This window comes from Eulemur rufifrons, chromosome 23 (genome assembly GCF_041146395.1).
Source record: "Eulemur rufifrons isolate Redbay chromosome 23, OSU_ERuf_1, whole genome shotgun sequence".
NCBI classification, from domain to species: domain Eukaryota; kingdom Metazoa; phylum Chordata; class Mammalia; order Primates; family Lemuridae; genus Eulemur; species Eulemur rufifrons.
In genome coordinates this window covers 2682206-2698869 of record NC_091005.1, presented here as the reverse complement: position 1 = coordinate 2698869, position 16664 = coordinate 2682206, and the positions used below count along the sequence as shown (strand labels likewise).

Below are 16664 nucleotides of genomic sequence, written 5' to 3'. Positions count from 1 at the left end.
AGTGCGGAGAAAGAGAGTGAGCTGGTCAGGAGGTCCTGACTTGCAGCAGGACAGAAGGGACCAGAATGTGCTGGTGGTGAGGGACAGTGGCTCCCAAGAGCATTGCCACTGGCCTTTGTGCCCCTGACGGGTGCACGATGAGGAAGACCCCGTCCCCTGTGAAAACCCGGGGGCAGGGGGCCCGCCGGGGAGAGGGCCACGGCGTTGGGCCGGTGGCCGAGGCGGCTTCTCGAAGCTGCTTCCTTGGGCGGCTGGGTGCATGGAGGAGGCGGGACAAGAACCCGTTCCAATAAGCCAGGCGCGGGCGCCGGGGCCTGCTAACCCCTGGTCGGCCCAGCTGCCCTCGGGTCCAAAGCAAACACGGCGGGCAGAGAACCTACCCAGCCGTCCGGCCGGTAGAATTCCACCTGGCCAGGTCTGCTCTGAAATGTAACTTTCTCTTAGCGGCTGAAATGATTCTTTGTAAAACCAAACCTCAAACGAGTTCAGTTTTCAAATTGCTTTTTTTTCCCCCAAAGTGCCTTTTTGTTGAATCCTGTGCGCTATTTTTTCTCCCTACCACTATGAAGAAGAGACCGACCACCAGAAACCTGAGACGGACGAGATGAACGAGGTGGAGGCGGCCCCTGCCCCCGAAGAAAAACACGTCTGGGCCCAGCCGAGGGTGCCCCGACCCACCAAGCCCAGGAAAAGCGCGGCGGTCAGCTACATGAGTGAGTCGGGCGTCCCTGCCCCGTCCTGCCCGCTGAGCCACCCCGGGGTGGGGGCGGCGGGGGGCCGGGGGTGGGAAGGCCTCCAGGTTGACAAACAGCGGGGAACAGGGTGGGGCAAAAGCTGGCAAAAGCACAGCCCTGAGACGTGTTTTAAAAATGATATTTTTAAGTCATTTCAAAAACAAGCATTATAGGAGTTGCACTTGGGTGGCATTTTTTCCTCTTCAGGCAGGTATTTTAAGGTGAGACCTTCCCTTGTCCTTTCAAAGGGGACCTGAGCTGAAATTGGGTTCCTCTGGGGAGCGCTGGCCTCTCTGAGGGAGGGCGCGGGGCACGCAGCGTGGAGGCTGGCTCCGGTAGTTTCCGCGCGTCCGTCCCCGGCCCCGGCTCCGTGGCTCGCCTGTTACTCGACTCTCTGAGACTCAGTTTGCTCATCCATGTACTGGGGCAATAACACCTACGCCAGGGTCGCTGCGAGCGTTACTTGCGCGCTCTGGGTCACCTGGTGTCGGCTGGGGTGTCCCTGTACTTCGAGATCATCACGACGTTGCCTCCGACATCCCCTATGGGATGTTTCCCCCGAGACTCTGAAAATCCCCCAATACCAAGTGTCCCCACGCTCACCCCCTGGCCCTGGGCTCCCCGGGCACCGCAGCGCCTGGGGCTTTGTCCTTCCTGCCTTCCCTGCCCAGGGTGGGACTCGGCTCCCCTCCCGATTCCCGGGACGTGTGGGGCCCCTTGTCACAGCGGCCGTCACTGAGGCTGGGGGCCGTGGAGGGGCATTTCTTGCAGATGTGGCGGCGGGCCTGGCCGGACGCCCCTGCGTCTCCCTCCATCCCCCCCAAGCACCAAATGCCATAAAACTGGACACCCCTGGAGGAGAGGCCCGGCTCACGCTCCCCTTCCTCCCCTTTCTCTGACCACCCCTCCCCTCCCACATCGGACCCCGACGGTCAGTAATGCTGTGGCTTCCTCTGACCAGGAAATACGCCGACGCCTTTGTCCAGAAGTCCCAAATGGTGCCATTGTTTCTTTCAATAACCTGCAATTATAGTATCTCTCCTCTTCAAAACTGTAACACAACTCCAAGACCCTGATATGTCCCTACACAATAACAAAACAGGAAAGCTTGGCAAACGTCGTCTTGGCCGTGGGGCAGATGGCTGGGTCCCCTGCCCCGCAGGCTCGGGTACGGTGTCCACCCTACCTCCCTGGGAGTCCTCCTTCCAGAGCCCTATGGGGTCAGGGGCCATGTTCACCTTCTCATTTAATGCTCACGAAAAGCCTTGGAGGTGGGTGCTGTAACCATGCCCAGTATGCATGGAATGGAATTCCAGGAAATGGAACCTCATTTCCACACATGAGGAAGAAGAGAGGGGAAGTCACTTGTCCAAGGTCACGGTGCTACTATAGAAGGCGGGTCTGGGATTTGAGCCTCCCAACTAGAGCTTCAGCCACTAGGCACGGATTATAGAATGTGCCAGAATGTCCCTCGGAGCGGGTAGGGGTCTTCTAACTCAAACTTACCCTCCTGCTTTCTTATGACGTATGTTTCCGAATTCCTCTCCTAGCCCAAGTCGTCAGATGTGACACCAAGATGAAGGACAAGTGCAAAGGGTCCACCTGCAACAGGTAAGGCCTGGGCTGGATCCCTGTCCTGCGCCGCTGACGGCCTGTGCAGCACCCGCTGTGGTGGCAGGTCACGTCACGACCTGTGGGCTGACGGCCACCCACACCAGGCTGGGGAGAAGCTCATGGGAAATGGCGTTTACTGCTTTCAGCACAAAAGGGGGACCCGGTTGAGCCAGGAGCTCAGTTAGAGTGGCCAGGACACCCCAGAGTCCCCCTGACAGCTGCCACTTGTGAAGAGCTCACCACACGAAGATGACCCATTTCTGTCCACCTAGACCACCTAGACCACTACATTTGGGGGCAGATCATTCTTTCTGGCAGGGGCTGTCCTGTGCATTGCGGGGGGCGTGGCAGCGTCCCTGGCTTCCCCTCCCCAGATGCCAGCAGCATTGCCCCCAGTCGCGATACCAGAAATGTCTCCAGATATTGGTAAATGTCCCTTGAGGGGTAGAATCACCTGTAGTTGAGAACCTCTAACCTGGAGTGTTGACCCAAGCTCTGAGTCTCCTCCCCCGGATATAAGTTCCAGTAAGTATGTTGTCCCCAGTAGGGACGGGGTCTCACTCTGCAGACCACTATGGAGGGTTTTCTGAACTAGTGGTGAACAGAAAACCTCATTATCTTAACCCCGCGGTTCCAACCCTGTGAGTGAACCAGCTGACCAAAGCAAACAGCAGCAGATGACGGTATTTGCCGATTCCATTGGTGTAAACACTCCCATCTTGGCTGGTTTCAAGCCACCTGTGGTGTGTCACCAGCTCACAGCATCACTGAACGTTTAGCAGGCGGCTCTGGCCAGCCAGGCATGGGGCTCCAGTGCAGTATTCATGCGTTAAGACCAATCTGGGGAACTTTGTGGAAGTGCTCATTCCAGAACCTTCTGCCCAGAGACACTGATGGCTAGCCCGAGATGAGCGTGAGTGTCACCTGTGGTTTGGGTGTTTTAAGGTGTGTTTGTAAGGCCCCTCCCCGTGATTCTGACATGCACCCCGTGTGCCAAGCCAGGTGTACGACCTGCAACCCCAGAGCTGGGCAGAATCTCCTGGGCGTCTGTTAAACATCGAGATTCTGGGCCTCACCTGGGTCCCAGGAGGTTGAGTGAGCTGGAGAATTTGCCAGTCTTACTTTGAGAAACCAGAGGCCTGGAAGAGTCGACCCAGCTGCACCTGCGATAAGAAGGTCACGGTCATGGAGGCGCTTGCTCACTCCCCGGCTGGGGATGGGCCGGCAGGGGTGGGAGCCAAGGGAGGAAGATTCAGGCTCAGTAAAAGCGAGAAGGGGCTGGTGCAGCAGCTCACACCTGCAGCCTTAGTGTTTGGGAGCTGAGGGGGGAGGATCGCTTGAGGGCTGGAGTTCGAGACCAGCCTGAGCAACAGAGTAAGATCCTGTCTCTACAAAAAACTTAGCCAGGTGCGGTGGTACACACTTGTGACCACAGCTACTTGGGAGGCGGAACAGGAGGATGGCTTGAGCCCAGGAGTTTGAGGTTACAGTGAGCTGTGATCAGACTGCTGCACTCCAGCCTGGGCGACAAAGTGAGATCTTGTCTCTAAAAAACAAAACCCCCAAATTATAAGAAGAATCTTTGCTGCGATAACAACCTTCTTACCGAGTCCCTTCATCTCTGTCCGTCCTCTTATGCTTCACAATGTCCCTGTGCAATGGGTCATCAGTTCTGGGTCCTGGAGGCTGGGAATAGGTGACCAGCTGGCCTCAGTTTGCCCAGGACTTTGCTCAGATTTAGCCCTGAAACTCCCGGGAAACCCCTGGGTCCTGGGTCAGCGGGGTGCTTGGTCACCCTAGCTGGGGATGGGATATCATCAAAGTTTTTCTGAGAGAAGCTGTGGGCTTTTGAATGAGATGAATTGTACCGAGTCTGTGACAAGCATGTCCCCAAGGCGCTCTCGGTCAGAGAGGGTCTCCCCACCTCAGCGTCAGCTGTTCACCTAGTCAAGGCTGAACTTTCCGGCAGGTGCCCAAATGACAGATGCTCTGGGTTATCGGTTCGAAAACAACTTCCCAAGCTATAGAAATATGCGATGTACAAGTAACAGGTGTGTTATAGGCATGTTATAAACATGAAGCTCTCGACCAATGTTTCTGCCTGGATATGTAGGGCTCTGTTCCGCCTCTTTGTGTGGAAGGGAATTGCAGGGTGGCCCAGATCCCGGAGCTACAGCTGCGGGACTCACGTCAGGGCTGGGCCAGTGGCCGGCACGTGTCAGCAGCAGTGCCTTGGCCACTGGCAGATCCCACAGGACTGCTGGCGGGTCTGAGCAGGGCTGCTTCCCCGGTGGGCCCAGCGCATCCCCCGGAGGGTGGTTGAATGGCTCCATCGAGATGACAGAGCTGTTTAATATCGTCTGTTCCGATGTCGAGGTGTGTCTGCCAGGAAGAGCGAGCTCAGCTTTAGTGGCGCAGCTGCCGGGCTGCTCGTTCTGGCAGCAAACAGCCGGCAGGTGCGGCCGCCTCCTGCAGACCCTCAGGTTCATGATGGGAAACCATGTCATCGGGAGAGGGGACCTGATTCACCTTCCTATGACATCTGGCATCCGTTTGTCAAAAGCCTAATCGAGTCATTTAAAGCACATGTTAAAAAGAGGAGGTGGAAGCTCCTGTTTTATACCACGGGGGGGTTTGGAATTCGGTTTGCCAGGAGAACACTTTGCTCAGAGTGTCGCGAGATGCACTCTGAACGACCGAGAGTGAGGTCGTTCCGTGGGCTCGTGCCCAGTCCCAGGGACAGCTGGCAGTGCCAGCAAACGCTGCACAGCGAAGCCAATCAATGTGTTGGTGGGATGCGTGAAACCTAGCAGTGATTGGTGGCACCACCATGGCTAAGACCTGTCTGTCCTTGTGCTCAGAGTTAGGTGACACTTGCCCATCTCTGTGCTGGGCAAACGGGGAAGAAAGCAGGCAGCGCCCAGAAGGGGCGTCCACGCCTCAAACGCACGGCCTGGGAGTGTCGGAGCCGGGTTGTCCCTCCTGTCTGTCCTCTGAGCTCACCCTGAGAGCATCACACCTCTGCCGTGTGATGGAAAAAATAAATAAGGATTAGAGAACATTCCTTGCCAGACAATATCGAAACAGTCCTCGAGTTGGGGGTGGATGGGGCGCTCCCCAGGCAGGGAGGAGGCTGGGATCTGTCCACACAGAGACCGTGAGGGGCCTCCCGCCAGGAAGTGTGACGCAGCCCCCCCTGCAGTCGTGAGAACACCCCCGTCCTGCTCGCGGAAGCCGCCCCGCGATCTAGCACGCTGGTTTCCCGTACATGGTGCTTCTAGAAAAGTAACATTCACTGGACTTTTTCTCTGACTTTAAAAAGTATTCTCAGCCGGGCACGGTGGCTCAAGCCTGTAATCCTAGCTCTCTGGGAGGCCGAGGCAGACGGATCGTTTGAGCTCAGGAGTTCGAGACCAGCCTGAGCAAGAGCGAGACCCCGTTTCTACTAAAAATAGAAAGAAATTATATGGACAACTAAAAATCTATATAGAAAAAATTATCCGGGCATGGTGGTGCATGCCTGTAGTCCCAGCTACTCGGGAGGCTGAGGCAGGAGGATCACTTGAGCCCAGGAGTGTGAGGTTGCTGTGAGCTAGGCTGATGCCATGGCACTCTGGCCCGGGCAACACAGTGAGACTCCGTCTCAAATGAACAAAAAAAAAAAAGTATTCTCGTTCCTTGTGAATAATTCAGGAAAGCAATAATAATGACAAAATGTATAAAGACAAAACCGTGTCACAGAATCTCACCCATACCAGCAACAATCTGGTGTATTTCCTTCCAGTCATTTTTCTGCGCGTGGATGAGGCTAAAGCTGTTTACACATTTTCATTTAATACTTTCCAAAGTCGATGAATAATTCCTCACTCACGTCACGGCCAGTGGCTGTGTCATGCCCTGCCACACGGCTGCACCGGGACATGTTTGGCCATCGCTTTGATGCCTGTTGACTCATGTCCAGTTTTCCACAATTACGAACGGCTGGAATATGCTCTTAGATCTGACTTTCTGACTTGTTTTTCTTGGGACATGTACGTACAAGGGAAATTGAAGAGTCAATGGTGTGAATTTTTAAGACTTCCATAAAGGTCAGGATGATTTCTACTCTGACACCACCGCTGAGTTTTACGAACGGCATCTCCTTTTAATTTGTACTTTTTTGATGAATGAGGTTGAGCGTCTTTTTGGGTGCATTTGAAGCCGCCTGTCTTGCTTCTGTGAATTGTCTATTGATTCATATGCCTGTAACACCGGTCTTGGGCCCCGGAAAATAGCATTTAGACCACACTGGGCCCTCCTCATCTGTGCATTCCACCACCTGCAGGTCAAAAATAGTTTTTAAAAAACAATACAATTATGTTATGGTAATTTGAAAATACAAATTTAACAACAATACAGTCTAACAACTATTGACATGGTGTTTACATCGTACTGGGTATTATAAGTAATGCAGAGATGATTTGCAGTATAAGGGAGAACGTGACCAGGTTACATGCAAACACTACGACATTTTATACAGGGAACTCGGGCAGCCACAGGCTTGGGTATCTGGGTGGAGGGTGGTCCTGGAACCAACGCCATTCGGATATCAAGGGGCGATTATGATGCGTTTGTGGGAACATGAACTTCAGTCTGGGTCTGGGGCGGTTGTGACTTGACCCAGTGGAATCTACATTAACGAGGCTTTTCTATGTCGAATAACAGAGCTACGGAGGAGCAAAACTGTAAAAATCTTTGTGCGACGTAATCGACATGTGGGTCTCAGGACGTCATCTCGTTTCTTCCCCGGCAGGTACTGGTGCCCCGCGGGCTGCCTGAGCAACAAGGCTAAGATCTTTGGGACTCTGTTTTACGAAAGCGTAAGTCCGGCGGCGTTTCTGTGAGCGGCCCTGCCGTGTGTTTTGAAAGAGGGTTGGTGGTTTTGCAGGATAAGATTTTCTTCCCACTGCTTAGCCAAACCCGGCACATCCAGAACTGGTCCGGGTGTGTGTTTCTGGGCTCACACACGCGCGAAGCCACTTCTGGGAACTGGGCTGATTCCCGGAGGCCAGTCCCCCGCCAGGCCGGGCCTTCACATGCTCCACTGGGTGGGGAGAAAGGGCCGTTTGTCGCTGTTCTTAGTTCGTAAAGCGACTCGGATGGGTTTTGTAGATAAGCGGCCCCAGGAACAAAGACGCGGTTATAGACAGAGGGGAACGTCCGAAGCCGGGGCAGGCCCGGCCGTCCTTCGGGCTCACAGTGGGCTGAGGACAGACATGTGGGTGTTTGTGACAAGGGCTAAGTCACAAGACACGTGTGGTCTCCCCTCCCCCTCCCGCAGGCCTCCAGCATATGCCGGGCCGCCATTCACCACGGGGTCCTCGACGACCAAGGGGGCCTGGTGGACATCACCAGGAACGGGAAGGTCCCCTTCTTCGTGAAATCTGAGAGAAACGGCGTGGAGTCTTTGAGGTAACGATCCTGCAATCGGGGTTCCTTCAAGTGTTTTTCCCTGGTTACGAAAGTGCTGTTGTAACTTTGAAAAGGATCGAACGATATAAAGAAGTAGAAAAAATAAAGACAACTTGGATCCCGTAACTGAGAAATCACCCTGGTAGGCAACGCAGCATGTTTCATTCCAGTGGGATCTTCCTGGGTGTGTGCTTAACTTGGCTGAGTTTTGAATCCTCCTTTATCCACATTCTGAGTCACCGAGAACGCTTCAGGCTGACGGCGTCTGTGACTGTGTAGGCTCATTCTTTTTTTTTTGAGACAGAGTCTTGCTCTGTTGCCCGGGCTAGAGTGCCGTGGCATCAGCCTAGCTCACAGCAACCTCAAACTCCTGGGCTCAAGCAATCCTCCTGCCTCAGCCTCCTGAGAAGCTGGGACTACAGGCATGAGCCACCATGCCCGGCTAATTTTTTCTATTTTTTGTAGAGATGAGGTCTCACTCTTGCCCAGGCTGGTCTTGAACTCCTGGCCTCAAGCGATCCTCCTGTCTCAGCCTCCCAGAGTGAGTGCTGGGATCACAGGCATGAGCCACTGCGCCTGGCCTAGGCTAGTTCTTGATTAGCGCTTTTTCTGCTCCCTAGAGAATGAGGGTTTTTAGTTTTTTAATGTACTTACTTTTCCCCCAAGATGATGTTTGTCACCGAGGGTGGACAGATGGTGGGCGGGTCCTACTGGCCATGTGACTTCCCGGGTAGCAGGGGGGAGGCGTGTCCGGCGTGCTCCCCCCTGATCTGTCTGTGGACCCAGAGGCGTAAGGGGACCCAGAGCCGTAAGGGGACCCAGTGGGGACTACAGCGTCACATATACCTGGTTCCTCCTCTTCCCACCTGTGTGAGTCCAGGCCAGTCTCTTCACCTCTTCTGGGTGGCAGTGTCCTCATTTATAGTGAGGGTCACAGTAGGAGCCGGTTCACAGAAACATTCCCACAGGGGTTAGGAAAGAGCTGTCACCCTGAGCCCTCCGAACACTCAGCAGCCGCCTTCCCATCCGGGACCTGGTGCCTGGCACGGCACAGCGTGCTGGGGACCTCACGCACCCTCACTGCAGCCCCCGCCGTGCGGTGCTTTGAATGTCGCCCCCGGGACATACCCTTGCAGGGGAGACTCAGGGACTCCCCCGTGTCAAATGCCCACCCCAGGGTCTGTGACGAGGCAAGCTTTGAACAAAGCCTCCTGCGATGGTTACAAGGTAGCAAGTCCGAAACGGTGAGGCTACTTGGAAATTTTCAAAAGCGAGAAGACGGCCGGGCGCGGTGGCTCACGCCTGTAATCCTAGCACTCTGGGAGGCCGAGGTGGGCGGATCGTTTGAGCTCAGGAGTTCGAGACCAGCCTGAGCAAGAGCGAGACCCCATCTCTACTAAAAATAGAAAGAAATTATATGGACAGCTAAAAAATATATATAGAAAAAATTAGCCGGGCATGGTGGTGCATGCCTGTAGTCCCAGCTACTCGGGAGGCTGAGACAGGAGGATTGCTTGAGCTCAGGAGTTTGAGGTTGCTGTGAGCTAGGCTGACGCCACGGCACTCACTCTAGCCTGGGCAACAGAGTGAGACTCTGTCTCAAAAAAAAAAAAAAAAAAACAAAAGCGAGAAGAGTAATTGCCCTTTGAAACATCTTGCTCTTCAGGGGAGGTTGTGATATCCCTCTTCTGTCGTAGCTGGGGACTTGGGAGGAGGGGTTAGGTGGAGCACAGAGCAAGGAAGTCCAAGCAGGTATCGGTCGGGTAACTTCAACACCGGCCAGCCGCGGGGAGCCTCTGCTCAGGCCGCTGGGAGCTCGGCCAGGGTTCCCATCCTGTGTTCCCTGGGCTGCTTTTCCTGGAGGCAGCCCGGGTCCCTTCCAACGGCCAACTCTGCACCCAGAGCAGGGGTTGTGCACGTTTTAGAATTCAGGGGTCTGCGAACATCAATGCAAAGCAATTTGCGGTTTTATTCTCACTAATCTCTAATTGAAATGTAGTATTTCCTTCCATCGTGAATGTTGGCCACAAACCAGGCTGGCATTCGCAGGGCCAGCGACTTTCTCGCTGGAGGAATCCAGTTGCTGCAAACATCTTGACAGCCATCCCTGCTGCCCTTCTCCTGAAATGACAGCAGTTAGAAGATCCGCCTCTAAATTCTGGCATCCAGTGCATTGATAAGGAAGCACAGCTTTAACTCTAAGGCAAATGTGCTTTAACGCTTTGATAATGATATTAATGATGGCTGATTTCCTTTGTAATGTTTTAAATTCATCTTAGGCATTTTTAAAACCATTATTCTGAGAAGGGGTCCGTAGGCTTCACCACGCTGCCAGAGGAGTCCTTGGTACAAAAAGGGTTAAGAAGACTTGCTCTAGAATATTCTGAGAGCTTTTAGGCTGGTGGGAACAAGTGGGAAAGTGTGAAGCTGAGGCCGTAAATAAGATAAGTACCAGAGCAAGTGTGCACTTTCAGAAGCAATTGTTCGCACTTACCTAATGTTTTCTTTTACAGCAAATACAAACCTTCCAGCTCATTCATGGTATCAAAAGTGAAAGGTAAGCCGGCAGCCTCTTATGCGACCACAATACCCAGGTTATCTTGGATTTCCCTGCAAATTTCACTTCCTTTGGTGATGGTTTTCATGTTAGTTACGCCCGGTTGTTCTCAGTGTTGCAAAGGCATTTTAGAGAGTTTGCTGAGGAGGTCATTTCTTTAACCAATTTCTAAATATCTCTGGACTTGAAACTGGCCCTAGATTGCTGAACCTGAGGCACAGGCCTGAGCTTGCCAGCTGAATGCCACAGAAATACTGACAGCTGGGGCTAGGGTGGCTGAGTTTTCACCAGGAGTGCCAGTTTCTATCGATTGGTAGTGGCTCCCTGGCGCGCGATTGATTAGTAATGTCTGCCGTGGACAAGGGAGGGAGAGTCGGGAAGTGTGTGGCACATATCAGCCCTCTCTGGCCCAGCTTCTTACACTGCATAGGGTGTGTTCCTTTGGCAGGGCAGGGGGCGTGGGCGGGAGGGCATGCTCTGGCCAAAAGTGGATGGATGGGTTGCAGTTGCCCAAACCGGGCCCTTGACCACAGCAATGTCGGAGGCCGGGATGCGGGAGCACCGTGCGGTGTCTTCCCCTGGGACGTTGCCACCAACCACTCCTGTCCTCTGGGAAAGCAACTCTTGTCATTTGCCCTGGATGCAAGAGTATCTCCTTAGCTAGCTTTATAAAAATGTGTGGTAGTGCTTTCTTCTTATTACGAAAAGAATGCCTGTTTATTCCAGGTAATTTAACAATAAGGAGGAACAATTTTTAAAAAATGACCTAAATTTTGCTAGTTAAACACTGTGAACATTTTGGTGGATGTTCCAGTTTATTTTCTCAATGTATTAAAGGTATATACATTGGTAATATATATATTTTGATGGCTTTTAAAATTTGAAATGGAATCACATATAATTTGGCAGCCTAATTTTTTTCTTAAATAATTATGTGTCAGGAATATATTTTCTGTGCCTTTACATGTTCTTCTAAACCTGATTTTAGTGATCTCCCCATCATCATCCCCTTGCATAGAAGTCCCTTGAGGTACTGACCCAGTCCCCTTTGTTGGAAGCTGCATAGACCCATGTTACAGGCATGTAGCCTGAGGTCCGGGCTTGCCGGAGCCCTGACCCTTTTCCTCTGTTCCCGTTCACAGTGCAGGACTTGGACTGCTACACCACCGTCGCTCAGCTCTGCCCATTTGAAAAGCCGGCGGCCCACTGCCCGAGGTGAGGCTTGAGGAGGGGGCAGGAAACAGCTGCCAAGTGGCAGGGTGGGCTCGGGGGTCTCTCCTCTCAGGAGCAGGAGCATCACCTTCTCGCAAGATGTTACTGGTGTCTGGTTTTGCCTACACTGGGGCTGAGAGAAGGGGGGGACCGTGCCGGGGTGCACCCAGAAATCAATCTCTTTGTGCTCGAAGTCAGGGACTGCTAGACCCTTTATTCAGACACTGGCTTTCAATCCGGGCTGTGTGTTGGAATCTCTGGGCAAAGGCATTAAAAAAAATTCTCAGGGCCCTGCTCAGACCACAGAAGGCCTCGCTGGTGACTCCAGTGTGCGGCGCGGTCCCAGAACCCTGCTCTAGCGGCATAACTGAGAAAGGGACGATGCCGCACTTGACGTTGCTTTTTCCCGCCGGAGAGTGTACTGGTATCAGCGACTTCATCGGCCTCTGAGCTCCTCCCAGCCCGCCTGGGTCAGCCTGGAGACTGGTCATTCCTGTCTCGTAGATCGGCTCTGTTCCGGAAGCTAAGGGGTCATTTATCCCCTGTAGATCAGCGTATCCTTTCTTGGGCTGGATCTGTAATTCCTTCTATGGATCATGTTGGAAGTAGCTTTTAAAAATCAGCTTCATTGATGTACATGATAAATTCCATGCTTTGTAAGAATACAATTCGATGTATTTGGGCAAACGGTACAGTCGAGCCACCACCACCCCGTCAAGACGTAGGACGTCGTCCTCACCCCAGAGAGCGCCTCTGCAGTCGGTCCCCCCACACCCCTGCCGCCATGGCACTACTTTCTGTTGCTGTGGTTTTGCCTTGTCAGCAAAATTACAGACCCGCCACCGCTGTGCGTGGATTTTTGTGTCTGGCTTCTTTCGCTCCGTGTCATGCTGTGGAGACGCATCCGTGCTGTTGAGCGTGCCAGTGGTTTATTCTTTAATGTCTCCATGCAGTGTCCGTTCTGTGGACATGCCACAGTTTGTTTGTCCAAGATATAGATTCTACCGGCATCTGCCCAAACTCAATTCACTGATTCTTGGAAGATGATGCCCCGTAGCATAAAATAAAGGTGACTTTCCTCTCTAAAATGCCTGGGAGAGCCTCGTGGGGAGGGGACACAGAAAACATCCCCCTCAGCAGAGGGGGCCCCTTAGGTTAAACAGGCCCCAAGTCACTGGGACGTACCCCCGTGTGTAGACGTTCAGAAGATACATCATAAGGCAACGTTGCCCTTCAAACAGAGCAAGCTTTCCCACTTAGCTCTGCTGTAAAACTAGAAATATGGTGGGCGTCCCTGGTACCCTGGCCAAGTCCTTTCCCTGTGCCAGTGTCCCCTGGGGCTTCTTTCTGCTCCCTCCATCCCCCTCGAATGTTCCAGTGTGGATAACAGCTTTGAGTAGAGTTCCCCAAACATTACAGAGAAGCAGAAGGAAATAATTTCAGAAACTACAAACAAAAAGAAAAACTGGACAGAGTATCAAAAATGTGAGTTTCTGACCTGCCATTCCAGGAGAAGTCAGAAAGAAAGTTCTTAGACTTCCTAATTCTTTCTCTTTTCTGTCTTATTAACCAGCCCTTGGACTAGCTGAGATCTTTTGGTTTTTAAGTCTACACATACACACCCTTTCTCTCTGCCCCCAAGAACTGTTTTGACTTCTCTATCCCTGGTCTTTCCCAGTCCAAGAGTCCCAGGTGGTGTGGCCAGATCCCACATGGCTTCCGGCCGCCATTTTGGTTTCTTGGTTCCTGGGCTCCAGCCCACAGTGGACTGTTCCAGAGAAGACCAAAGACCTTTCTGAGTAAAGTTCAATCTCTTTTCTGGTTTGAATCTCTCAAACCACCTAGGGCCCACCCATTTCCAGTTCGAGGCTCCCTCATCCCTTGGGCCATCTCGGTGACTGACACAGGGTGATCTAACCCTTCCTGCCAGGGTTATCAATGCCCCTCCTTGGAATATTCTCTGACGCACTGAGGTGAGGGCCTCCACCCTTTCCTCCCCCACACCGGGAAGCGGCCTTAAAAAAACGCTATTGATTATAATCTCCATAATGTGCTCATAGTATGAACCGGCCAACACCCAAGAATGGTCGGCACAAGCTCACAATTCCACACTCATCTCTCTTAGATTTGTATTCCTTTTCACCTCTTTGTCTGTGCGTGTCTTTTTTGTGCATGTTTTATTTTGTTCTATAGGCTGTTTCAGAGGAGCAAAAATATCTTGACCGCAGCTAGGGTGGGAGAGGTGTCGATTTTCTCCGAGAGTAAAACTATATGGTAGTTTCCTTTCAACTGAGAACTTAAGTCCTGAAACTCAAAGGAAATCAGTGCAAGAAGCTTTGTTTCCGCCGATCCCACCCGTGACAGAAGTGCCTCTTGTTTTCCAGAGTCCGTTGCCCGGCGCGCTGTAAAGACGAGCCTTCCTACTGGGCGCCCGTGTTTGGAACCAACATCTACGCAGATGTGAGTATGCGGCGTTTCTGATGACCGCCTCTCTCGGCCGGTTAAGACTCAAACACCAGGTTGCAAGGGCTGGACACTTGAGATTTTATTCCAGTGCCTCCAGCTAAATCCGGATCGCTCACCTCTGTAACCGCTGCCCTGGTTTCCGCATTTACGGAGGCGTGAGCGCTCCCGCCTGCCGGTCCTGCCAAAGCAGGTGCAGGTGTGCCCGCGTGACCCAAGCGTTTTTGTGGTGTGAGGCCGTCCTGCTTCCCATACTTCCTGCTCCCAGAGAGTTGATACTCTTTCTGGCTCTCCTAATGCGTTCATAGCGACCAGCCCGCCCTCCTAGCTGCGTTTCTTTCTGGCTGTGCGCACACTCAGGTAAAGGCACACAGAAGAAAACACACTGGCCCTAATTTCCTGCTTGCTAATAGCCACTCTTACTGTGCTGGAACCTCTTCTTCCATTTTCCCCTCTGACTTTAGCGAGGCAGCTTTAGCCCGGTTTTTCTTAGGTGACTCCCCAGAATGTGGTCTGTTCCCTCCGGTTGTCCAGGTTTTAGGGACGTGGTGACCCGGAAGACACGAACGTGGCCCCAGCTCTGTCGGCAGTAGGCTGTGGGGTCTCGCCAAGCCGTTTTCCTCTCTGTCGAATGGCCGAGAGCTGGGACTGTCTAGTTGGGGGAATCTTGTAGATCTTCCAAAATCCCACGATTGGATCAGCGTCGCTGGTCTCCAGCTGACATTTCCCTCCTTCTTTTCATCTTCATTTTACGGTTCTTGCGCCCGCCCCACCGTCTGCCCTTGCCTGTCGCGAATTCCTGTAAATGTGAAGTCACTGAGCCCCGCAGGGTCAAAGCAGCCTCATGACTCAGCTTTTTCCCATCCTTTTTCCTCTCGAAAGCTGTTCGGATAAAATTGAGTTCAGTTGGAATTTTTATGATTCAGTGAAATTAGATATATCAATTATTACAGTGAATGTTTGAACCAAATTCAGCTATTAAAGGAGATTTAGATTGTAAAATGATTTAAAAATAAAGGGATGGGCAAAGCTGGTCCAGCTTTCTGCAAACAAAGCAGGAGGGGCACCATCACCGTCTGATAAGGTGTGACGTCAGGTGAAACGTCAGGTGAAACGTGCTGAATGGGGCAAAGCGATTCATCATGGAATGGCACAAAAGGTACCATTCATGAGGAAGATATGAAAACCAAATCTGTATGCACCAAACAACGTAGCAGCTAAACCTATAAAGCAAAAAAAAAAAAAAAAGAAAAAAATCAGAAACGAAAGAACTTGATGAATACTTAGTAATGATATAAAGCTACCTTTGATCTAACACCTGCTATGTTTTAGGTTCTTTAAAAGCACCACCTCTAGGTATCTTTACCCCCATTTTACGCAGGTGGAAAACAAGGCCCAGGATAACCTGCCCCGAACCGCGCAGCTAGCAGGTGGCACAGGCGAGACGCAGAGGAAAGCGTGTCTGGCTTCAGACTGTCTGTCCCTACCCCGTCTTGCCTTGTTAGCAGTTACCTGCACGATAACTGCACTGACACGAGCAGGCACGTGGGTGAAAGCCCGTGTGCAGCCTTTAATTAACGTGTTCATTGGAGTTCGGAGCTTTTGGAACCACAGTGCTCGTGACAGGGCTTGGCGTACGGTGATTGCTCAATTCAGTGTTTGTTGAGGGAATAAATAAATGAAGATACTACAGTAGTCAGTGATTAAACAGCTCTTCTAAAAAGAAAGACAGAAGAAGGAAGGAAGGGAGAAATAACGGCCGAGGGGGCGGAGGGAGGGATGGAGCCACCTCCGTCCAGAGGTTATTTTCTGGCCCCGGTTTCTAGGTCACTCTGTATTCTGGGAAATGATGATGCCTTTTGGAAAATGTCTGTTTAGCTAAGAGATTTATTTTGGGAGCGCTGTCTCCAGACCTTTGAAGGGCCTCGCCGTGCCCGCAGCTCCTGCCTGTTCACCGGGAGGCATTTCCTGGCAGACCCCCCGCTTTGTGGTGAGCTGCAGGCGAGAGAAGCATCAGGGTGCGGCCCCGAGAACAAAGCCCCAGCTGTGGGGTGTTGGGCAAGCCTCCCCCACCCGAACCTCAGTTTTCTCCTCATCCTCCCCGTCTTGCTCAGGGCTTGGCTGAGTTCTCACGCTGTACGTGCACCAGAATCCCCCCAGGCCCGGCTCCAAGAGATTCCTGGGCCCTGCCCCTAGTGTGTCTGAGTCAGGGAGTCTGGCGCGGAGCCAGGGAATCTGCATTTCTAGCAAATTCCCAGGTGGTGCTGACGCTGCTGGTCTGGGACCTCATGCGGAGGACCACTGGGTGAGTGACGACAACCCCTTGAGAATTTTCAGTATTGGTGATGGTGACGATCATGGCGGTGGTCTTTGTGTTATTAACACCTGCTGAGCACCAGCCTGCATTAAGCTCTTGATCTTATTTAAGCTTCACAATGGCCCTTTAACTTCCACTGATTACCCCGTATGGGACGGGGTGCAGGTTGCTCTGGGTGGCAGTCCTGGCCCTGCTGTCTACCGCTGAGGGACTCTGGGCAAGACCTTCAGCCTCCCGGACCCTCAGGCTGCCTGTCCACTGGGGGATGGTGATGATAGCTGCATTGTAGGCTACTAGGATTACTATGTCGCACGCG

At 52.5% G+C, this 16664-nt stretch overlaps 1 protein-coding gene across 1 annotated transcript in view; it reads left to right on the top strand.

Annotated features, from left to right (window-relative positions):
* Positions 1–16664, top strand: part of CRISPLD2 (cysteine rich secretory protein LCCL domain containing 2) — a 57347-nt gene that overhangs the window by 25870 nt on the left and 14813 nt on the right. Inside the window, exons 7-13 of the mRNA XM_069497842.1 lie at positions 570–713; positions 2285–2345; positions 7141–7207; positions 7669–7799; positions 10313–10356; positions 11499–11571; positions 13953–14028. Of these exons, the coding sequence (XP_069353943.1) occupies positions 570–713; positions 2285–2345; positions 7141–7207; positions 7669–7799; positions 10313–10356; positions 11499–11571; positions 13953–14028 (596 nt within the window). The remainder of the gene's footprint in view (positions 1–569; positions 714–2284; positions 2346–7140; positions 7208–7668; positions 7800–10312; positions 10357–11498; positions 11572–13952; positions 14029–16664) is intronic.